The sequence below is a fragment of the Salmo salar genome, chromosome 23, assembly GCF_965601325.2.
Source record: "Salmo salar chromosome 23, fSalSal1, whole genome shotgun sequence".
In the NCBI taxonomy this organism is placed as follows: Eukaryota; Metazoa; Chordata; class Actinopteri; order Salmoniformes; family Salmonidae; genus Salmo; species Salmo salar.
This window is the reverse complement of record NC_138313.1, coordinates 7,230,042-7,255,000: the sequence shown is the minus strand read 5'-3', so window position 1 is coordinate 7,255,000 and position 24,959 is coordinate 7,230,042. Positions and strand designations below refer to the sequence as shown.

Below are 24,959 nucleotides of genomic sequence, written 5' to 3'. Positions count from 1 at the left end.
AGAACGAGGCTGGCGCTGGTTGAGTTTGGCTTGGAGAGACTCAATGACCTTATCCTTCTGTTGAAGTTCCTTACTCAGCCTGTACACACACAAACATACAGGGATACATTCAGTGATCCATGACCATTAGCTGTTCTGTCCTGGCCTAGACACCCTACTGTCCTTGCCGTACAGACAAAGAAAGATGCTTGATGATCCTATCCTTCCCGAAGCTGAAGCTTCTTACTGCCAACAGAAAGATAAACAGGGATCAACAGAGACACAGACACAGAGGTGACCAATGACCAGGCTGATAGACAGACTGGCACATCAGCTCACATAAGGTCTTACTTCTTTTATTTTGATTTCACCTTTATTTAACCAGATAAGTCAAATGAGAACCAATTCTCATTTACAATAATGACCTGGCCAAGAGGCATACACATTACAACAGTGAACAGGACAAGACAAAAGAACACAAAATAAATAGAACACATATTAAAGAGGTACAAAGTCATTAAATATTGAAGAATAAATAAAAAAAGAAAGACACATATGTACGCACACAAACACACAGGCTGTTCCCCCTTATCTGAATTAATGAATTGATAGCAGAGTCATTTCAGGGTGAAGGTCACCTCATCTCACCAATCTAAACCAGCGCCAGGCTGATCCCCCCCCCCCCCCCCCCCCCCACACACACACACGCAGCGGACTTGTGTATCCATTTGCAGTCCAGCACTGGCTTCTCATCTGAAGGACTTACTGTATAGTACACAGTTAACGATTACTATTACTATCACTCTCACGTTACTACAACAATTAATGTAAGATTCTTACTTCTCCAGCTGCCTGTGCAGGGCCCTTCTCTCTATTTCAGTGTGTTTTCTGTACAGGGCCAGTTCTCTCTCCTGGGCCCGGCTCTCCCACAGAGAGAAGGAGAACAGAGAGTCTCTGTACAGAGGGCTTCTCTTAGACAGCATGGCCTTCCAGAGTGGAGCTATGGGCTCGGGCCCCATGCTCACCTGGCCAGCCTGCCCCACCAAAGGCCCTCCTCCCTGGGCCAGAGAGCCGCTATCCTGGCCTCTCTGCTCCTCCTCCTCCTGCTCCTCCTCTTCCAAACCAGCGAGACAGTCGCTGTCCTCGTCGTGAGGGGTCGTCGCCGGGGCAACGCCTCTCAGCTGGGTACCCACGGTAAACGAGGAGTGCTCATTAGCTTACTGCCAAGGACATGATCCCCGGAGTGTTAGTTAGGTTAGGAAAGGGGGAACGGGCCAGAGGAAGGGATGGAGACAGGGATAGAGGGATGACTGGTCGTAAGCAATCAGGTGAAAAGCAGAGTAAATCCTCAGATTAGGCCTGGTTTCAGAGACGTCCAGGGGAGTAGGCCGATCTGCTGGCTGTCTCCACCGCCGCCACACATCACACACACACAGAATGAGGATACGGATGCGCAAATGTGTGTGTGGGCTGTGACTATAACTAGTGCAGTCTTGTAAGCAGCACCTTATCCAGGCCAGTCCAGTACAGACAAGCCCAACAATGTCCCACAAATCCCAAATCTGCTGTGCAGTAACTTAGATCAGGTGGCGTTTCCTCCGTTGTTGTGATAAGAACTAGCTTTTTATGCTAAGCGAGCACAATGATGCCAGTTATATTTGCTTTAAAGAAGCACTGGTGTTTTGGTACAGCATGGAGGACAGTTAATTCACATTGAGGAGAGCAGTAGCTCTGTCTCAGTAGCTCTGTCTCCCTCTTTCTCTCTGTGTCCCTCGGGGAAGAAGAGAGAGCATCCAATCCTGCATTCAAGGAAACCGCTGTTTCTTCCCTCTTTTCCCACCAGCAGCCAAACACAAAACAGAGCGACCGGAGAGAGTGGTGTTTTTCCAGAGACGGAGAGAGCAGAGAGTGATATTAGGCCGGTGTATCCGGGGCTGAATGGTCAAACGCAAAGAGTCAGATAACCCTAGTCAGTCTCTTCAGTGTGTTTTACAACCCACACTGCAGCGCTGGCCCAAAAAACCTGTCCCCATCTGGCCCTTTGTCAAATGTTGTTCTTCTAAGCCCTTCTGTCTGCAGGTTCTGCAGTGTGAGGGGAACATCTGTTCCTCACCCCAACATTTTTTGTTTATTACATTTTACCTCAAACTGGATTTTTGAAGAGGTTGTATACTTCAAAAAAGGAACAAAGCATTTGTCTAAAATCCACAAGGTTAAGGTCCAAAATAGAATTCCAGGTACTGTAGTCAATGCATCCCCTTTTAAAAAGTCCCAGGGCTTAGTATGAATCAAATGCAGTATTCAGAGAATCCACCATTGCACATGTAATATAGCCCTGCTTCTCCGTAGTGCTCCTGTAGTTTTAGAAATGGACAAGCTGAGCCTGTGCTGGAACATGCTCTATACTAGGCTTTGCTCTTCTCTTGCTATTTGTGGGGCAAAGTGATGCTCTCGCGCACTCCCTCCCTCTGTTTCACTCTGCGTCTCTCTCTCTCTCTCCCTCTCTCTGTTTCACTCTGTGTCTCCCTCTCTCTGTAGATTTAGATGCTCCTGACCTATTTCAGTTCACTCTCGCGAGAAGGCACATGCAAGGGAATCAAATCAATACAAATCCCCTCTTTTCACTCACTCAATTAAGGGCTTGTCCTAAATGAGTCAAATGGCAATAAAACACATTTAAGTCCTCCGCATCTGGTTGTCCATCTGTGTGGCAGTACTGCAGGGATATATCCCCTGGCTCAGCTTCTCTCTCTCTCCATCCTACTCTCTCGCTTTCTCTCTCTCCATCCTCTCTCTTATATAAGACAGCGAGAGGCACCTCTAATTACCCAAAATGCAATGGCTGACCCTGCTCTCAACCCTGTAACGACACATGAACTCTAGGGGAAAGCAGTCCTCCAAATCAGAATCTCTCCATTTATGCTTTAAATGAGAGAAGAACTCTAGCCGAGCAAAGGGGCAGAAACAGAGGAGAGCTGGGACACAGTTACTGCTACTCTGTGTTTATTGTATACTTCCCCAACACCCTTGAATGGCACAGAGGTGGGATTCTATGCTGACACCGAAGATGTTGTCTGTGCCTGGGAGCTATTCGGCCATGGCTGCTTCTGACATGAAATTACATCCTATTCCCTATAGTGCACTTACAGTTGAATTCGGAAGTTTACATACACTTAGGTTGGAGTCATTAAAACTCGTTTTTCAACCACTCCACAAATTTCTTGTTAACAAACTATAGTTTTGGCAAGTCAGTTAGGACATCTACTTTGTGCATGACACAAGTCATTTTTCCAACAATTGTTTTCAGAGAGATTAATTCACTGTATCACAATTCCAGTGGGTCAGAAGTTACCATACACTAAGTTGACTGTGCCTTAAAAAAGATGTCATGGCTTTAGAAGATTCTAATAGGCTAATGGACATCAAATGAGTCATTTGGAGATGTACCTGTGGATGTATTTCAAGGCCTACCTTCAAACTCAGTGCCTCTTTGCTTGACATCATGGGAAAATCAAAACAAAACAGCCAAGACCTCAGAAAAAAAGTTGTAGACCTCAACAAGTCTGGTTCATCCTTCGGAGCAATTTCCAAATGCCTGAAGGTACCATGTTCATCTGTACAAACAATGGCACGCAAGTATAAACACCATGGGACCACGCAGCCGTCATACCGCTCGGGACGGAGACGTGTTCTGTCTCCTAGAGATGAGCGTACTTTGGTGCGAAAAGTGCAAATCAATCCCAGAACAACAGCAAAGGACCTTGTGAAGATGCTGGAGGAAACAGGTACAAAAGTATCTATATCCACAGTAAAACGAGTCCTATATCGACATAACCTGAAAGGCCGCTCAGCAAGGAAGAAGCCACTGCTCCAAAACCACCATAAAAAAAGCCAGACTACGGTTTGCAACTGCACATGGGGAAACATATTGTACTTTTTGGAGAAATGTCCTCTGGGCTGATGAAACAAAAATAGAACTGTTTGGCCATAATGACCATCGTTATCTTTGGAGGAAAAAGGGGGAGGCTTGCAAGCCGAAGAACACCATCCCAACCGTGAAGCACGGGGGTGGCAGCATCATGTTGTGGGGGTGCTTTACAGCAGGAGGGACTGGTGCACTTCACAAAATAGATGGCATCATGAGGTAGGAAAATTATGTGGATATATTGAAGCAACATCTCAAGACATCAGTCAGGAAGTTAAAGCTTGGTCACAAATGCATCTTCCAAGTGGACAATGACCCCAAGCATACTTCCAAAGTTGTGGCAAAATGGCTTAAGGACAACAAAGTCAAGGTATTGGAGTGGCCATCACAAAGCCCTAAACTCAAACCTATAGAAATTTCGTGGGCAGAACTGAAAAAGCGTGTTCGAACAAGGAGCCCTACAAACCTGACTCAGTTACACCAGCTATGTCAGGAGGAATGGGCCAAAATTCCCCCAACTTATTGTGGAAAGCTTGTGGAAGGCTATCCGAAACGTTTGACCCAAGTTAAACAATTTAAAGGCAATCCTACCAAATACTAATTGAGTGGCGTATGTAGTGCATGTGAGTCAAAAGTAGTGCAGTATAGGGAATAGGACATAGTGTCTTCTCATATGCAGCCTGTGCCACTACTTCAGAAGAGGGAAACAGAGACTGTTCTTTAGCAATAGCCTGGACCAGAGACAGAAAGCGACTACCTTTTCAGTATTAGCCTGGACCAGCGATGGCTAGCACCTTACTGTGCTCTAATGTTCTGCTCTGGTCCGTAAGTCTCTGTCCGCCTGCCCCTGTCTGTAACTGCCTGCCCCTCTAACTGGCTGGGACACTCTGTAATCAGATGCACCCAGATACCAAGGCCATCCAGCAGACAGGCTGACCCAACAGGCCCCTGGCTGCACAGTATGACCCCACAAACCGGGACAGTCGTTGTAGTTATTCAGAGGTTATTCAGCACCAGTCGACTCTATGAGGACCACGTCACGCGATGAGCACAGCTCAGGGATGAAGAGATAAAAAAAGATACAGTACCATACAAGCTGACACAGGAATACAATGTTTGTCAGGTTCTGTTCATTGTGTTTTTGTCTCTCTCCCTCTCTCATACACACACACTCCTCCATCTCCGAGTCTGAACCCAAACACAAGACAGTGTGAGTCTTGTCTGCGTGCCCACAACACTGTAGCCTGGTTGACGGGCTAATTCTCACTCTCTCTCACACACACACACACACACACACACACACACACACACACACACACACACACACACACACACACACACACACACACACACACAGACACAGACACACACACAGACACACACACACACACACAGACAGACAGACAGACAGACAGACAGACAGACAGACAGACAGACAGACAGACAGACAGACACGATGGAAAGAAAAAAAGGATGCCTTCTCAGCAACCAAATCCCCCCGTGGCGGTCTGAGGCTGCTGCCACAACGATCAGAGGGAGGCGGAGGGAGGGCAGTGGGTTCATCCAATCACAACGCAACTCTCCAATGACTGTCGCCATGGGGCTGGTTAGCAGTGGTGACATCACATGGCCCTGACTCAACATGTTTGCCTTAACGCTAATGTTGCTAACGCTATAAAACCAGCCACCCTACCAGCATGAGGTTGAAGGGACTAGAGAGACTGAGAAAGAGAGAGGGCAAAGATGATTGAGCGAAAAAAAGACAGGCAGAGAAATATAGTGGATAGACTTAGGAAAGGAAAAGAGGGAAATGGAGAGATCTGTCTCTCAGTAGTTTTCAAAGAGATTACACCCCAACAATAACAGTCACAGTGGTGTATCGGATTGAGATCCGATGTCGTCGGCGACATGAGCAACTGATTATCTTAATCTCTGATGATCGTCACAGCCAACTGTCCAGTCTGCTGGTCTACCAGTGAGTTAATCAGACTAATTGATTTTCTGTGTGGATCACTGATCAAGTGACAAACCAGAGAGAGAGAATCCCAGTGAAGGACACACATGCCCTCAACAATCAATATTTTCCAACTGCCAAACTCTACTGCTATACAGAGGAGTTACCAACAATACAATAGAGATGACACTGATACTGATGAAATACTGTTGCATTCATGTCACACTGTTGCAAACACACACATACGCACACAGAAAGCAAATTGGCAGACGCATACCGTATGGCGAGCAGCTCTGTGCCAGTCTTGTCATCATGAATCTCTGGATGATCCCCTGAAGAGAGACATTAGCACTTTATATAAGGATAATACACACACAAGGTCACACACACTCATGCTATGACTTGTTGGACATGACTGGACGTGACTGAGAAATTGTGTTTGCAAATGTCTGTTGTAAAGTTAAAAGATGTTGAAGATTGAGTATATTAGCTACCCGTTATCTCATGGGTATCGTGTAATTAGGGCTGTAACGATTATGTCATTTTGGGTAAGGATTAAATATCACGCAAATGGCCACGGTTATTGTTATAATTGTCATTTTTGTTGAAAAATGTTTTGAGCTTGTAATGCATCATAAGGCATCTTTGAAAATTAAATACGACATACCTAATGAATAAAATATAGTTTTAGTGACACCCCTGTCTCAAAAACAAATGGATTTGACCGCTTGCAACTTTTGGAAATTAAGTTTCTCCTTCTGACCGTGCCATTCTGCTCATAAAATGATTCAAATCTTTACCCACTTCATGTAAAAATGTAAAACTGCTATTGGGAAAACTATATCGACTTGCAGATGAAGTTAAAACCCCCCTTCTCCTAAAATAAATGTATTAAGACAATTTTGATGCAACACATTTTTGGTTCCCGGTCAAATCAAATCAAATCAAGGTTATTGTCCATAATTATAGGTTACGATAATTTTGCCAGCGCTATATGTAAATTGTGAACGATTTGTGTGTCTTCGTGTCCAGTAAGTGCTATTTGTGTGCAATGGTGCATATCTTATGTGTCTACATGTGCGTTCACCTCTCCACTCACGTCCGCTGATCTTGGTGCTGACTCTCTGTGCCAGGGCGCTGCTCTGCGCCAGCTGTTCTCTGAAGCTCTGGCCCATGTAGTAGTCAATGTCATTGGCACGCAGCAGCTCCTCAAAGGCCTTGGTGGTGTCGCCCAGGTGCTGGGTCAGGATGTGGCACACGCCACGCCCCTCTCGCATCCTCTGGCGCAGGTGCGACAGCTCACGGGCCTGCGCCTGTATTAGGGTATCAAACTTCCTGCAAGGAGACAGAGGTAGAAGGAAAAGTCATTAGGAGACAGACATAGGGAGAAGGAAGAGTTAACATGAGACAGATGAAGAAGGAAGCGTCAATATGAAACCAACTGGTTCCCATGAGTCAGTGGATTTTCTAGCAACAAGAGGATTGTGGTTTCCATTCCAGCATGGGTCACATATACTGTGTTTACTGTAAATTCATCTGCTGTGATACTCTAACTGTATACGGCATACATTCTAACATGTGGACCAGGGTTAGTGGTGGTGCTACCTACCCAGGCCCAGGCCAGATGGCAGCCTTTCCCTCTGCAGGGAGCCCTGGAGTCCCTGCTTGGGTCCCTTTGACCTTCCTCAGCTGGTCCTCCAGGGCTCCCACGCGAGACACCAGCTCCTGGAGATCCTTGTCGGGTTTGGGGTGATGTGGGGAGGGCCCTAGACCCCCACCAGACGACTCCCAGCCCTCGTCCTCATCCAGGCCGCTCTGGGAGAGCGAGGACTGGAACTGGAAGGCCCAATTGACCTTGCGGGGGGTGGAGGGGCCGTTGGAGGGGCCGAAGAGGTCACTGGAGGTGGAGAGGGAGCGCAGGCGGCCCTGGAGGCTCCGGATCACCGTCTGGGAGTGGGAGAGTTGCGAGCGCAGGTCCTCAACCAATCGCTGGAGAGATGTGAAGTCATCAGCCTCGGAGGTTGATGTTGGAGGACTGGCCTTCCCAGGATGCACAACGCCTGACCACCACTGGGAGCCGCCGCATTCCAGAGACGTGCACATCTCCAGATCGTCAAACTCTGCGGGGAACAGGAAGGGAGGGGACGTGGGTTAGACAACTGAAATACAGTACTGCCCTCTTGTGGCTTTACTAAACCATAGTAGATTGTTTAAATCTCCCAATAACCCTCAAGTATTGCAGAGTACAGCAATACTTTAGTGTAAAAAAAAAATGACCTGCTGGTATTTGTAGCGTCAATAGTAATAGTAAGTACCTGGGCTGCTGGTCTCCTCCCTCTCAGCCTCGTTCTCACTGCGACCACACGTCTCATAGCCCATGTCCTGTAGATCCACCTGGACCTGCTTACTGTCCCGCTTCACAGACGCCTCCACTAGAGAGAGAGAGAGAAAGAGAGAACGATACATTAGAATTAATGCATGTAGCATATTACCGTATGTGTGATAGACAAACAGTATGTGTGCATATGTGCATGTGTGCGTATGTGTGGTGATGGTGCATTGACTCACTCAGTAGATCTCTGTAGCCTTTGAGCCGTTCAGCCTGAGCCTCCACAGTGGCCTCAGAAACCACGAGTCTCTCCTGCAGCTCCTTGCTCTCCAGCCGGAGCCGCACAGCATTCTCAACCATCACTGTTTCTGTGGGGCTCCGCTTCCTGTCTCCAGCTTCTCCTCCTCCTGCCTCCTCCTCATCATCATCCTGCAACACAGGACCAGAGTAACGTCAGTGTTGTGTCCATAGAGATGTAGCGATTCATCTCAGGCTTGTTTAAATATTTAGAATGATATTCCTTTCTTGAGGTAATCAGTCGATGGGCCTCTCACAGTTGACCTACCATACATACAGTAGCATGCGTTATTAGAGTATCATTTGGTGTGATGTCTTCCCCTTCCTGTGTGGATTGGGACAGCAGGGCTCCCAGGTCCAGAGAGACAGTCCTAGTGCAGTGTCTCTTCCCCAGGCCAGGGTCTCTCAAGGTGGGCCTGGGGGCACAGCGCTTCCCCTGGGACAGACGCTCATCCTCCCAGCCATCAGATAGATCAACTCCACACAGTTGCTCTACCTCCCCCGCCACATCCAGCTTTTCTTTATCCTCCCCTTCTTCCAGGAATCTCTGTTCATCCCTGGGGTCAGTCTCTGACTGTCTCTCTGTCTGGTGAGACTTCAACTCCGTGTTCTCCATGCGTAGGCTGAAGAGGGCTTTCCTGTGTGAGAGAGAACACAGACACATCTCAACTAGCACCTCTCATATCCACTGCTCAAACCAGGGTGAAAACCACAGGCGTTAGTTGTATGAACAAGGACATATTTTCATTATTTTAATCTTGTTCACTTTCATTTATTCTCATTCACTTTCATTCATATATACACTGAGTGAACAAAACATTAAGGACACCTGCTCTTTCCATGACATAGACTGACCAGGTGAATCCAGGTGAAAGCTATGATCCCTTATTGATGTCACTTGTTAAATCCATTTCAATCGCATGGCTCTTGACCTTCGCCTCTCCCGAGTCCGTACGGGAGTTGCAGCGATGGGACAAGACTGTAACTACCAATTTGAAATTCATGAAATCATGAAATTGCAGAGAAAAAGGGGTAAAAGGTAAAATAATATATATAATTATGTCCACTTCAATCAGTGTAAAAGAAGGGGAGACAGGTTAAAGAAGGATTTTTAAGTCTTGAGACAACTGAGACACGGATTTTGTATGTGTGCCATTCAGAGGGTGAATGGGCAAGACAAAAGATTTAAGTGCCTTTGAACGAGGTATGCTAGTAGGTGCCAGGCACACCGGTTTGTGTCAAGAACTGCAACGCTGCTGAGTTTTTCACGCTCAACAGTTGCCTGTGTGTATCAAAAATGGTCCACCACCCAAATGACATCGAGCCAACTTGACACAACTGTAGGAAGCAATGGAGTCAACATGGGCCAGCATCCCTGTGGAACGCTTTCGACACCTCGTAGTATCTATGCCCCAATGAAATAAGGCTGTTCTGAGGACAAACGGGGGTTCAACTCAATATTAGGAAGGTGTCCTTAATGTTTTGTACACTCAGTGTATACTGTATTTATATCATGTTTCATAATAACATATATGCAGTCAGCGTGCGTTACCTCATCCTGTACAGGGAGGAGAAGCCAGCCTTCTCCAGCTGAGCCTTGAGCTCCTGCAGCTCTCTCTCCACCACCCTCTTCTGTTGCACCAGCTGCTTCACCTCCACCAGCCCCTGGGCCTCTCCCACTGCCTCTTGGGATAGCTTCCCCTTCCCAGGTCCTCCAGTGTTCTGATTGGAGGAGAGTGGAGAAAACGAGAGCGAGAGAGCGCTGAGTGTGCAAAATCGCCACAGTGTGTTTGGATCACCCAGGTTGACAACTAAAATATGAGTGGCGGATAGGAAGGATTCAATGTGACATAATTCAGACAAAATAATCTACCACTATTTCAATTTTATAGGTACAGTACATGGCCTACCTGCATGGTGACTAGGGTTCGAGCTGTCAGTTTGAAGTCCTCTTCCTCCATGCTGTCTGCATAGTTACTGTTGACCTCAACATTATCATTGTCCTCTGAGCTGAATTCTAGAAAGAGAACCGAGACCACAGAACGCAGTTCTTAGTTGAAACATAAGCAAAAACATGGACACATACATACACCCAAGTTCTGAAAAGAAAAGCCTGAAAAGAAAACGTCCCACTGACATGGAGTACTAGAGTGCATTTGTGGCAACAGATTGATTAAAACATACAAATCCTTGACACTTCTTACTTCTGCCAGAGTACAATTCAACAACCATTTTAATACTGTACATTTTCATACCACACATAGCCTACCCCAATCCTGGCCTTTCTGTATGTCAAAATCTTCCCACCAAAAAAGCAAACTGATGTGAACGCATCGACAAAAGATGCTTCCTGCATTCAGTAATGGTGGTGGTCACCCTATAAACCTCTCCCCCTCTCAGTAATGACAGGAAGAGAAGCTTCAAACATGAAACGCATTATTTTCCTCTGAGGAAATCTCACTGTACTGGGATATACTACTGTACGGGCAGATATGCAGTAAGGTAAACTGTAAGATATACTGTAAGTATACAGTAAGCAGATACTTTTAACTGTTTACAGTAAATACAAACCTACAGACACAGCTCTGTGGAGTAACATGCTAAGGTATCTCAGACTAGAGGGCCAGGAGGAGAGTCATTTTAAATGTTTACTGTAAGGCTATTGGAGTAGTTTTACATATATATTAGTCATTTTACAGTAAAATAAAATGACACAATAATAGCCTGGGACGAGAAGATAGCTTAAATGTACTGTAAGGAGGTCGCATAACACAATGCTTTTAAAACTAATATCATCAAAATGTTTCATTGATCAAATCTACAGGTTTATGACGTATAACTAGGTAATAGAAGATGATGTGATATGAAGTGCAATTGGCCAGGGCAGTGTATTAAAATGCATCAAAGAGTGCAGAATGCACATTCTAAAAAGGATAAGGCCTCCTTGGGCTAATATAATAGTCCATCATTTTGTCTAGACCTCTATGTAATCTGTTTAGTGTTGGACTTCAGGAATATACTCTATTCAAATAGAAACGCATTCAAATGCATGTCTAAGCACTAGCTGGCTGTAATCTTGTGCAGTCAGACAGCCGAGTGAGTGATAGAGACTTAAGCGATACAATATTCTCTTTTCACAGACGCTGTACTTTGGAGACACAGCTTGTGCAACAAGAGACCAGTGACACAGACTTTAAGAAGAGGTGTGGCCAGCATGAGGTATGTCTCTGCTCATTGGGTCTAACAGGGCTCTGGGGATTAAGGTCTTCCCTTTAAATGTGATTAGGGAAATCTGATTGACATGTAAGCAAACATGCAACTAGGAAAGTCTACCCTTGTTTCTATGTACCGGTAATGTGCATGGCCCTTCAAACAATCGAATAGGGGGGGGTATTTTGTGTATACGGTTATATACTCACACACGCTCATGCAGTCATGCATCCACATTGTATATCTAGGTGGGTTTCTTACCTTTTATCCACAAATGACCTCAACTGATACTACCTATTACTCTGAGTAGAACCAACTGTGACAGGTTGGAAAGTGGAGAGAATCAGGCGTATTAACAGAGATTGATCTTAACGTAACTGGATATAGATACGTTTATGACCAGTGTACAACTCATGTAGACTATGTTCATGCAGGAAGTAAGGGAGGGAGGTGAGGCGGGAGGGACAGTGGAGCCGAGCCCACCATGAACACCATATAAACCCCGACAGCGTAACACAAGGTTTGTTTATTCAGCTCAACACAAGGTCTGTGCTCCATTGATGATGATGTCACAGTACCTGCGACTCAGACGGTCGAGACCGTAGCAAAAGCAGCTTCTGCCATGTTACCAGATCAAATGGTTTCTCATTCAGACGCGTGCCGGGTAATGTCTCTGGGAGAAAGGATTCCTATTTGACAAACCTCTAGTCGAAGAGAGGATTCCCAAGGTCAGAAAACAATGTTTTATTATTACATACCGTGGTCTTTATAGCGTGGCACTCAGACAACAGTTTATAGATTTTACCCACACAATGAGCTAAAACGAATAATAATAATTAATGGTTGTTGAAATGTACCGTACTCTGGCAAAAGCAAAACATCACTTCCAATCAACTTGAAGCACACACTTCAGGCAGCAGTCGTTATTAGATATTCTATACAAATTGCAGAGACTGGTATATCAACACGCAATACCATTACATGCTATATAACCACCATGAATCATGCAGTTGAGCACGCGAAGGCACACACACGTTATTAGTATAAATAGTTGAAGTCATAACATAAAACATATGATGCTATCGACACTATCATACAAAGTTCAAAATCCCTTGTATTGTATGTAAACATAAGTCATATCTTCCCTCTGTTTCTGTGCCTACTGGTTATACGTTCAAAGAAGCATTTGATGCCTAAGCTGCTGTAAACATAATCCAATGCATAACACAATTAAAACATACAAATGTAGAATTGCACAAAGCTTTACAAAAAAAGCTAAAATCATATAAAAAAAAATCTATTAGCTGATATATAAATAACATTGTGAAGTCTTAACTATGGTTAGCATCATCACCCCCCAAAAAAAGGTACCACTACAGACAGATGGTGCCACTACAGACAGAGCCCCATGCTCCTCTGATGCCCACCTTCAAACTCTGCCTGCCTGTCAGCTGGCCTGGCAGTGCCCTGGGTCCTGAGGGCTGTGAGCTCAGCCTGGGCCTCCCTCTCCCTCCTCAGAGCCAGACGTAGTTCCTCCTGCAAGGCCCGGAGGTCCTGGCTGGTCCCCTGGAAGTCTGGACCCTGGAGGCCTAGCTGAGATCCGTAGGCCAGGGAGCAAGAGGTCAGCTGTCTGCGGAGCTCCTGGAGACGTACGGTCTGCTCACTCATCACCTCACCCAGACGACCTGCCGATTCCTGGAGGGGGAGAACAGTGAGGAGAGGGGAGGATAGGGAGAGGGAGAGGGAGGGAAAGGATGGAGGTTTTTGGGGATTAAAAGATCTGACTCAATACAGCTTCTTTGTGGCAGAAGTCTCTTTCTCTCTCTCATTCTCTCACTCTTTCTTTCTCTTCTCATTCTCGCTACCCAATCAGTCCCTCAGGCTATACCAAACCACAGCTCTCAGGCCAGTGTGGTTTTATTACCTGGATGTACTGGTCCCTGGTGCCGATGGTGTTGAGCAGGTCCTGGACCTGTGAGTGATGCTCCTGAGCCTGGCGGCTGCGGTCGGACAGCAGTTCCTGGAACAGTTTCTCCTTCAGAGAGAGGCGAGCCTTCAGCTCCTCCACCACCTCACTGGGATCTGCCTTCACCTTACCAAGCAGGGCTCCAGTCAGATCCTGAGATGCAGAGAGCAAGAGATAATGTGAGAGCGAGAGAGAGACAGAGACAGACGGAGAGAACGAGACAGAGGGAGAGTGAGAAAGAGAGAGAGAGAAGACGAGAAATTGCAAATAGTGTGAAGAATCAAGAAGCAAGAGTTTAAAAATATTTTGCCACTGATCAGCGGAAATCTATTTGTGCTGGTGTACAGTATATGTATACTCAGGGGCGGAAATCCCGGGGGGGACACGACCCCCCCATCCCGGGAAAAATATGATTTGTCCCCCCCAATATATCATTGAAACATAACTATGTAATTTAAATAATATTAATAATACGCAATGAAAGCAATTGTGCTGATTATAGACACTTAATAGCGCGTTTTTAAGTTTCAAAAGATTGCGACCCCCCCACCCTTTGCCTCACAATGGTTTGATCCACTGCCAGTTCCTTAGTTGGCAAGGTAACAGAGGGGTCATGTCTACTGTCTGAAAGGCACTCAATGAACGTAACTGACGTGAGGTTAATCCAGTCAATCGCGCACACACACTAGCTGAATATGCAGAGCTAGGGCACAAATATTAACTATTAAGCAAGCTAGTACCTATTCCATTTATGTGGCCTCGTCAAAGATGGAATCTTTGCAATCGTCAATTTATTCCAAGATCAGCATGCAGATGATGTAAATTAGTGCTTCAAAGTCCCTGTGATAAGGTTAGCGATAAACTGAAGTCTGAACAGAACTACACTCTCTTCTACCATTGTCTTAAATATATTTAATGGTCTCGGTACAAAAGATAAATTGTCGCAAGGGAACTTTTATTTATTTATTTTATTTCACCTTTATTTAACCCGGGTAGCAAAGATTATAGCAAACACCACTGAAACGGAATTGGTGCTCGCTAGCTTTGCAAATTCAGCTATTGTTGGAAGCCAGCCAATATGAAACAAACTATTAAAATTACAAAAGGTTGCAGCATATGTTGTGTAAATGGTGAACTCATACAGCTGTCAACTCTTGTCATTTTAATCCGTTTCACATTTGCTAGCTACTTTTTAGATCGAAGCCCAAATAGAATGATAAAAGATAAGATGATAGAAGCCCATCTCCTACTGTAAATAACCTACACACTGTGTGTGTAGCCAGCCAGCCAGGTAGAAAAATGGCAGAAAAATAAAAGACGGACATCAGAGTATTTTTCAGTACACCAAAACGCAAAGTAAGAACCCTAGTAGCCTAATATCTCAAAGACTAGTTGATAAAATGTTCATTAGAAAGAAATGAAATTCTAATGGAAATGTTTCACAATGATGTCATTAGGCCGAGCAGGCAACAGATGGCACACAGACAGCAGAGTTGGGGACAGATATGCAGGGACAGACTGGCAGAGACAGGGAGTCTCAGGTAAGTTTGTTGAGTCTTTGTTTGGCAACATTATGAAAGGTTCTCCATTTTTTTAACTTGTAAAATAGGAACATAATTGGAAAATGCCATGGATACCCCCACTCTCAACTTAAGCTGGTGACTGAACTAAGATTTGTTAAAGGCAATGGTATTGCTGTTGTGATTAGTTGTGTAGTTTTGGGTACCGGTAGTTAGGAGTACGGCAAACACCTTATTTCTTTGGTTCCTCAATATACATTTACCATATTACAATGTAGGCTATGTGTTACAGCACTACTTTTGGTGTCCCCCTCAGGAATTGCTCTTGAGAAAATTTCATGTAATTGTCCCCTCCAAAGTTGATATCAGATTTTCGCCCCTGTGTATACTGTGGCAAGTGTATAATTAGGGCATGTCACCTCAGCCTCATTGGTACGTGTGTGCAGGGCGTTCTGTAGCTGGCTGATGAGCGTGTCTCTCTCTCTCAGGCTGCGGCTGTGTCTCTCCTCCCTGTCCTCATGGTGGCGCTGTACACTCCTCCATGCCTCACACACCTGCTCCAGCTCCAAACCCTTCCCACGCACCAGCACTTCCAGACTCTTTAACACACACACACACAAGATAGAAGGAACTCAGTAACCAGTGTGTGCGCGTGTGCGTGTGTGTGTGTGTGTGTGTGTCCATCAGTACCGTGATGGTCTCTTCGTTGTTGGACAGTACACAGTGTTGTCTCTCCAGGTCTCTCTCTTTCTCTCTGAGAAGACGCTGTAGCCTCCGCATCTCTCCCTCCTTCTTCTCCACACAGCGGAACTTCTCATCCACCGCTCGCTGATGGGAGGGAACACAACGAAATAGAACAACGTAATGCATCTCTAATGGAACATAGCTGTCAATCACCACCATACAGGACACTGCTGTCCATGCAACCCATGCAGTCCTGTATCATGAGTTTGATGGAAAATTGCCCGCCTCTTATATCTGTAATATGTTTTCTTTGAGGTTCAACTCTCGTTGACTAGGACTCTCACCTCCAGTGCTCTGTCCCTGTCCTTGATGCGATCTTTCAGCTTGGTGAGGAGAGTGTCTCTCTTCTCCCTGGGCTCCTGCTGTTGGTCCAACAACTCGGAGTACTCCTGAGAGACAGGCACAGAGTGTGTTAGGAAGGCTGCGGATGAGGGAGGTGGTGTGTGAATGGGGTGTGTGAGTGTGTGTCTGTTTCTGACCTGCACCAGCTGCTCTTTGGTCTGTAGTGAGGTCCTCAGCTCTCGGATGCTCTTCTCTCTCTCCTCCTCCTCTCTCCGTCTCTCTCCCTTCTTCTCTTTCAGCTGTTCCTCCTTCCGCCGCAGCTCTGATCGAGCTTTCTCAAGCACCAGATGCAAGTCCTAGAGCAGACAGGTAGCATCAAAGTCTCATACAATGTTTACACACAAGCAAACGCATGCACGTACTCACAAAATGAAAATATAACCCCATTGCAAGGCTAAGCCACACACACAGACACACACCGTCCCCCCACACCTGGTTGTGTCTCTCAGTACTGTGTCTGTGCTCCATGACTCCCTGTAGGTCTGTCTCCAGGCGGTGCAGGGCTCTGGTGAGGTCTTCCTCCCTCCTGGTGGCCTGACGCTGGGCTCTCTGGCTTCCCTGCAGCTCCAGCTGGGCCTGGAACAGAGAGCCCTGGAGGGCCAGCACCTCCCCCTGCCCTCGCAATAACTCTACCCCAGACACCTGCACCCGAGACGGGTTAGAGAGAGAGGAGATGAGGAGGGTGTGGGTGGAAGAGAGCCAGAGAGTGAAGGCGGTTTACAGATAGCTCTATGTGCTGTGTGCTGGGGTCAGCTGTGCTTTCTCTATACTAGCACTGTGGGACATTACAAAGGATCCTATCAAGCTTGTGTATTAATACAAGGTCTATTAGAGATGGAGAAAGCCAAGCTCTTATTACTCTCAATTATCATGTTGATAAAATTGTAACACACTACACAAACCGTAAATGACGGTGTCGTCACGTCAGCTGTAGATTTAAGAGCATTTTAGTGTTCTAGGACTTTAGTACAAAGTGTGTGTGTGAGGTGTGTGTACGGTTCGGAGGAGGGCTGACCTGTAGTGTTTGGAGCTGGGTTCTGTTGGCCAGCTCTTTCAAAGAACACAGCACGTTATTCTGCTCCTCTATGACCCGGTACAACTCTGCTGCCTGAGAGGGAGACCCACGAAACACATAAAAACACATGAGTGAAGTAACCTATTGTTCATCATTTGTTGAACAAAATACAGTGTAAAGTGGCATCATTATCTCGCTTCCTGTTTGTCCGTCTCTCCCTCTCACTCTTTTTGCCTCTCCTTCATTCCCTCTCCCTCCCTCTTCCCCTCTCTCCCTCTGTACCTCAGTCTCCTTGCTGTTGACAGTGTCAGTGAGGTCGAGGACGTTTCGTTCCTGTCTCTGGGCCTTCTCTTTGACCAAGCGCAGCTCACACTCCATGTCCCCGAGTCGCACCTGCAGCTTCTACACATCACATTCACATCAGAGAAGTGCTAAAAACCTAATACTGTAGTTCGTTTTTTTATTAACTAGTTTACAAGCAGGCCTTTGAAATAATAGTTCAATTTAGTGTTTATTTTCTTAAGATTGAACAAATAATCCGCCCTTGATGCATGTCTACAGTATGCTATGGTCAAGTAGAGTAAAAATAGGAACTGCTTCAGAAGGAGGAATGGTGAAAGTCTGAGGGGGAAGTGGTACCTGGTTCCTGGCCTCGCTCTCTCTGATCTTGGCCTGTAGAGAGTGGACCTGGAGCTGGGCCTTCTGGAGCTCAGTAACACACTGACTTTCAGCAGTCTCATACTGACGAAGCTGGCCTTGCTGTTCATCTAGCAGCCTCTGAAACACACAACACAACACACACAAATAGGTTCAGGTTTATAAAATGACAAAATGCACGTATATTTACACACACAAGCACACACACACTTCCCATGCCCCTGTGTGAGAGTGGAAAGTGATGAGGTCAGTTCACTGCACCATAACTTCCTGAGAAAGTAGTCCCTGTTTCCACGGCAGAGTGGCATTTATTTCCTGTTTTTTGTTTTTCAGCTCTATAGAGCTATCTTTATGATTAAGAGGGGCTGTTTTGGTCTGTAAAGTCTCTAGTAGTCAGGGATAGTGAAATAACTCAAATATCCTTGTCGTTTCATTTCAAAGATCAACCAATCCTGCTCCAACATAATGTGCTGTAAACTCATTACAGGTAGAACACACACACACTAATACACACACAAGACTCAAGCTGGGCTCTAATGATTACACGCTGTTCCATCAGTTCAGTGAATCAACCTTTAGTGGAAAAACCAACCCACTAAACTCCCGGAGTCATACTTATCAAGTGGCCATTATTTCAGAATATCAGTACGCTCATTCCTAGCCATGTATCAAGGCTAGCTAATGATTAACATGACAAAGGAAGCTATGGAGGTGGATTAAACAGAGGAGAGCATGCCTAACACGGGGCATCGTTGTTCATATAGCAACCGTTGTCGTGGCTACAGACGTGTTGCTAGGATCACGATGGGGAAAAGTGGTTTGATTGTCTGTAGAATCACGACCCTTCCAGGCCAGTAGATACCATCCCATCTCCTTCCCCAATTCAAGCCTCTCTATCTGGTCTTGTTAGTTCCAGTGTGTCTGTTCTATGAGCCAGGGGCTGGTGGTGGTCTTGCTAGGTACCTGCTGGAAGCAGAAGGGACCACACTGCACATAGTCATCAAGCCACTGCTCTTCCATCTCTGACAGCTCTGTCTGCAGCTCCTGCTGACTGCTGGGGGTCACCAGCTCTGGGATACCAGGGTGGGAGTAGAGGTCATAGTCTGGGGTTCTGAGAGACAGGGGGAGCCCAGGGAGGCCCGTCTCCAGTTTGGGTTTGACCAGGATAGGGAGCTTGCTGCCTTGAGGGGACTTTAGAGGTCTGTACTCCCAGATCCTCACTAGACTTAGAGCCAGCTCCATGGTCAACCCAGAGACTGATCCCTCCCTGGGGGCATCATCCCCCTGGAGACGAGGGTCTCTCCTCTGATCCCTCCCTGGGTCCTTCTCTCCTCCCTCTCTCTGCTCTTCCTCAACTTGGTGAGCGGTGCAGGGCTGAGCCACGTCCACGGCTGTGTCCTGAGATTCTATCGATGAGCCCGGGCTGAGGGTTATCCTCTCTGTATCCCCATCGCACAGAGTCCTGTCGCTCTCTGGCCCCATGGGAGAGGACTTGGAGGGGACAGGCGTGGACTCTGACCCTGTGGAGGTCTCCTCACCCCCCATGGCACTGCCTGAGTAGCGGGTGGAGGGTTCACACGACGTGCTCCTCCTGCCTAACCGCCGAGGTACCTTACACACGGCCTCGTAGTCAGAGTCGGCCACACGGAGAGCCGCACACCCTCTGCACCGCCTGGAGCGATGCCCAGACAGAGTCTCTGATCCTGAGCATTGAGGGTGATGATGCTGGGTGTGGTGCTGGTGATCCGGGACCGGACTCTGCTGGTCCTCGTGGTCGGCCCAGGACTCGTACACAGAATAGGCCAGGTCGCCCTGAAGCAGGGAGCTGTACCTGGCCTCCTGCAGGGCTGAGAGGTCCATCACAGGGGAGTCACCCTCAGACCGCCCACCACTCTCTGTCCCTCCAGCCCCAGTACCCCCTAGCCCTATCCCCATTCCCATCCCAGTCTGATCCTGGGTCTGGTCCTCGGTGTTGTTCTTCCAGTACAAGCCTCCTATACATTGTCTCAGCCGGTCCTTCTCCAGCAGCAGCTTGTGCAGGCGCTCCAGGGACAGAGCCTCCACGCGGGCGATCACTGTGTCGAAGCGGTACATGCGGTCCAGCATGAAGGCACACTTGGAACAGGCAAACTCCCCCCGGCCATCACGGGTCAACTCTCTGCCCAGGGCGTGGGACAGCAGCACCTGCAGGTTGAGTTTGGAGGCCGGGTGGAAGATCCATCGCCGCTGATTACCGCAGAGCTCGCGGGCGCAGATCCGACACGCCTCCTTCATTTTAATGTCCAACATTACAGAGAAATTCTGCTCTCAGTTTTACTGGAGGGGAATTGTGTCTGTTCAGATTGTTCAGGCAATAAAATAAAATGTATTGTGCCAGCAGTTTGGAGATCAATAATCCATGGTTTTATTTAAATGATTTAGCTGTGCAATGATCATTTACTTTTCTTCTATGTATTATGTGTTCAAAATAAATAGTAGGCTAATAGACTAGTAGTTACTAGTACATTGTGCCGATTTGCCGTTATGAAAGCTCTTCGTTGCATCAAAAACGGGGTAGCCTATGCTCTTTGCAGTGCTTTGAAGGGGCGCAATGATTTCTATTCAATCGCGATTATATCTATTCAAGATCATCTAAAAATATAGACTGTAGTCTAATTAAACATGGTCAATATATGGAATATAGCGTAATAAGAAAGAGACGTCTGTCATTTGTGATAAGCGCCCAAATCCAGTGTCGTTGTAAGTGTCTCCCGACACTGCGTCTAATCGGTCGAAACGCTTTCAGTTCTTCACAAAATGTCATCAAACAGATCATACATTATCAATAGTGCTCATTTCAGATCTAAACAAAATATATCACGCTATTCTTTTCACTGCCGATGTCATCTCATACTGCATTTTCTGACACGGCTCATCCAAGACAACAAATTACAGTTGCGCTGTCTCATCTCAGCTAATTCAACACGAACACGGAATTCACCACCCGAAAGAAAAATACTGTAGTGGTGACGTCCTTATAAAAAAGGTGTGGGTGTCCCGTTATTTTTCGGCTCCCTGATAGCAGTTTACCGGACCGTGTGACGAGGAAGGGAGAAGATGGAACCGATGGTTTCCACGGGGTTTTCATGTGTATCAGAACAGGGCGCGATGGAAACGTTATTCAGGGTTGCCAGGCCCACCAAATACACAACCCAATGACTAAACAAAACCCGCACAAAAGGCCTGAAAAATAACTATTTTTTTACAGCAAAAGAGTTGCCACATTTATACAATAAATAAGGAATATCGACGTAACTTGTAACGACGTTAGAAGCTAAATTCGGATTATCAAAATAATAATTATTGCAAACTATGACATGAGGTAATAAATACATTTGAATATGTTGCAAGATAAAATAGAATTTGCCCTTATTAAACTCCCCAGATAATTTTCCAACAATGGATGTCGATTTAACTGACTGCTTGATGACTGACTGCTTTCATTAAGCAAAAAGGCATGAGGGGTTATGGTACAGTACATGGCCAATATACCATGCAAGACACAACACGCAAGACACAACAAGGAGTGCCTGGATACAGCCGTTAGCCATGGTATATTGGCCATATACCACAAACCCCATGGTGCCTTATAGCTATTATAAACTGTTTACCAACGTAATTAGAACAGTAAAAAAAATGCTTGGTCATACCCATGGTATAAGGTCTGATATACCATGGCTCTCAGCTAATCAGCATCAGGCCTCAAACCCGGTTTATAATTGTAAATAAATCCCTTTTGCGCATGTGCATAACTAAAGCTAAATCCGAAAGATGAGTTTGAATGATGAAAGTTGAACAGAGAATCTCAATCTCTGAGCAGGAAACACTTGGAAGAAGAAAAAAATAAATGTTAGGCTATGTTCTGGCAATTGTGCAGTTAATATGTGCCAGATGTTAAGACGACAAACAGGTACAAATGGCCCATTTGCGAGATTGACATGTCATTTCAATAGGCATAGGCTACAGACTAAAATCCGGGTTTATGATTGGAATTCAACTTTGCCATGGTTTGCTTTGATAGGCGAAGGTAGCCTATAGTCCCTGATAGGCCTACATTTTATTTCAGATAGTCTACAGTAGCCTAGGCAAGATGTGGTCAAGATGTAAACTGAACGATTTAGCAGCTGGTTTAGATCAAATGAACAGACTAATTCATTTGCAATTTCGAGGTAAGAAGCACTTGTGTTTCCCAGTAGCCTGCTGGAATAGGCTATTGAGGATGGGGTCATAATTTCAATCACTGAATTTGCTATTAATAATTATATTTTATTTAACCTTTATTTAACTAGGAAAGTCAGTTAAGAGCACATTTTTATTTACAATGACGGCCTACCAAAAGGCAAAAGGCCTCCTACGGAGACGGGGGCTGGGATTAAAAATAAATAAAATATAAATATTGGACAAAACACACATCACGACAAGAGAGACAACAGAACACTACATAAAGAGAGACCTAAAAAAAAACATAGCAAGGCAGCAACACATGACAACACAGCATGGTAGCAACACAACATGACAACAACATGGTAGCAACACAACATGGTAGCAGCACAAAATATGGTACAAACATTATTGGGCACACACAACAGCACAAAGGGCAAGAAGGTAGAGACAACAATACATCACGCAAAGCAGCCACAACTGTCAGTAAGAGTGTCCATGATTGAGTCTTTGATTGAAGAGATTGAGATAAAACTGTCCAGTTTGAGTGTTTGTTGCAGCTCGTTCCAGTCACTAGCTGCAGCGAACTGAAAAGGAGCAACCTAGGGATGTGTGTGCTTTGGGGACCTTTAACAGAATGTGACTGGCAGAACGGGTGTTGTAAGTGGAGGATGAGGGCTGCAGTAGATATCTCAGATAGGGGGGATTGAGGCCTAAGAGGGTTTTATAAATAAGCATCAACCAGTGGGTCTTGAGACGGGTATACAGAGATGACCAGTTTACAGAGGAGTATAGAGTGCAGTGAGCTATAGAGTGCAGTGAGCTACTGCCTGAGCTATGTTGTTACATTTACGTCATTTAGCAGACGCTCTTATCCAGAGCGACTTACAAAATTAAGAAGAGTGTGGGGCCTAGGATCGAGCCTTGGGGTACTCCCCTGGTGACAGGCAGTGGCTGAGACAGCAGATGTTCTGATTTTATAAACTGCACTCTTTGAGAGAGGTAGTTAGCAAACCATGCCAAAGACCACTCAGAGACACCAATACTCCTTAGCCGGCCCACAAGAATGGAATGGTCTACCGTATCAAAAGCTTTGGCCAAGTCAATAAAAATAGCAGCACAACATTGCTTAGAATCAAGGGCAATGGTGAAATCATTGAGGACCTTTAAGGTTGCAGTGACACATCCATAACCTGAGTGGGAACCAGATTGCATACCAGAAAGAATACTATAGACATCAAGAAAGCCAGTCAGTTGATTATTGACACGTTTTTCCAACACTTTTGATAAACAGGGCAAAATAGAAATAGGCCTATAACAGTTAGGATCAGCTTGAGCTCCCCTTTTAAATAAATGACGAACCGTGGCTGCCTTCCAAGCAATGGGAACCTCCCCAGAAAGGAGAGAGAGGTTAAAAAGGTTGGAGATAGGTTTGGCGATGATAGGGGCAGCAACCTTAAAGAAAAAAGGGTCTAAACCATCTGACCCAGATGTTTTTTGGGGGTCAAGTTTCAGGAGCTCCTTTAGCACCTCGGACTCAGTGACTGCCTGCAGGGAGAAATTTTGTAGCGGGGCAGGGGGAAAAAAGGGAGAAGCATCGGGGATAGTAGCATTAGAAGGGGTGGGAGATGAAATGTTGGACAGGCAAGGAGGCATGGCTGAGTCAAATAGGAATCCTGACTTAATGAAGTGGTGATTAAAGGGCTCAGCCATGTGCTTCTTGTCAGTAACAACCACATCATCAACATTAAGGGACATGGGCAGCTGTGAGGAGAAGTGTTTATTCTCCAGGTCTTTAACCGTTTTCCAGAACTTCTTGGTGTTAGATCCACAGAGAGAAAACTGCTCCTTGAAGTAACTAACTTTGGCCTTCCGGATAGCCTGAGTGCACTTATTTTTAATTTGCCTGAACGAGAGCCAGTCAGCCTGAGAATGCGTGTGCTGAGCCTTTCGCCAAATGCAATTCTTGAGGTGGAGTAACTCTGTAAGATCACGTTCGAACCAGGAGCTTAATCTATTTTTAATTCTCATTTTCTTTATGGGGGCATGTTTGTTAACAATACCACTGAAAAAAAAATAAGGCCCAAGTGTCTTTGACATAGGGGATGAAGCTGATTCACTACCATTTAACAGAGGCCAGCTCAGGAAGGAAGGTGTCACGTCCTGACCAGCAGAGGGAGTAGTTGTGTAGTATTTTGGTCAGGACGTGGCAGAAGTCTGTATGTGTTTTCTAGTATGTCTGTTTCTGTGTTAGTCTTGTGACTCCTGATCAGGAACAGCTGGATATCGTTGTGCCTGATTGGGAGTCCTATATTAGGAGGGTGTTTTTCACCTGGGGTTTGTGGGTTGTTGTTTTAGCACTGCTTTATGTTAGCCTGCTAACTGTTCCTGTCGGTCTATTGTTTCTTGTTTTTGTGTTCATTTTATTCTAATTAAATAGAAAGATGAGCATTCACATCCCGTCTGCGTTTTGGTCATCCATTCACCACGACAGCCGTTACAGAAGGCTTGCTCATTAAAGTTTTTTAGCAAGTGTCAATGACAAATCAGGACAGGTCGTTTTACTGAGCAGCAATTACAAACACAAGCTGTAAAACAGTGATCACTAAGGTCATTACAGAAAACACCAGACTGATACCTATCAGGATTATTTGTTAGAATAACATCGAGGAGAGAATTATCTAATTCGCTCTAGTGCGCCCAATGACCTTTTCCCGTGCTTTGTTACCTTTAATTCTTGATGCGCATCAGTTCTACCGTGTTCTACGGGATCAGTGTCCCTAAACCGGGACAGTTGTTTCTAACGTGCACTAATGTGAAT

General features: G+C 45.8%; 1 protein-coding gene across 7 annotated transcripts in view; it reads right to left on the bottom strand.

The window, feature by feature from the left end:
- The window catches only part of LOC106584009 (myomegalin), a 116,807-nt gene that overhangs the window by 16,640 nt on the left and 75,208 nt on the right, over positions 1-24,959 (bottom strand). For 3 of the 7 annotated variants that reach the window (XM_014168750.3, XM_014168752.3, XM_014168754.3), the window contains 19 exons: positions 17,921-18,058; positions 17,564-17,683; positions 17,282-17,374; positions 16,699-16,908; positions 16,404-16,562; positions 16,209-16,313; positions 15,871-16,008; positions 15,600-15,779; positions 13,619-13,813; positions 13,122-13,389; positions 10,395-10,501; positions 10,037-10,206; positions 8,753-9,122; positions 8,427-8,616; positions 8,174-8,290; positions 7,468-7,978; positions 6,946-7,193; positions 6,136-6,190; positions 1-79 (listed from right to left, as the gene is read on the bottom strand). The exon at positions 1-79 is cut by the window's left edge and continues 175 nt beyond it. In XM_014168750.3, coding sequence (XP_014024225.3) covers positions 1-79; positions 6,136-6,190; positions 6,946-7,193; positions 7,468-7,978; positions 8,174-8,290; positions 8,427-8,616; positions 8,753-9,122; positions 10,037-10,206; positions 10,395-10,501; positions 13,122-13,389; positions 13,619-13,813; positions 15,600-15,779; positions 15,871-16,008; positions 16,209-16,313; positions 16,404-16,562; positions 16,699-16,908; positions 17,282-17,374; positions 17,564-17,683; positions 17,921-18,058 — 3,453 coding nt within the window. Of the gene's footprint in view, positions 80-6,135; positions 6,191-6,945; positions 7,194-7,467; positions 7,979-8,173; positions 8,291-8,426; positions 8,617-8,752; positions 9,123-10,036; positions 10,207-10,394; positions 10,502-13,121; positions 13,390-13,618; positions 13,814-15,599; positions 15,780-15,870; positions 16,009-16,208; positions 16,314-16,403; positions 16,563-16,698; positions 16,909-17,281; positions 17,375-17,563; positions 17,684-17,920; positions 18,059-18,901; positions 21,200-24,959 lie in introns of those variants that run through there. The other 4 variants (XM_014168748.3, XM_014168749.3, XM_014168746.3 and 1 more) reach the window with 3 other exon arrangements.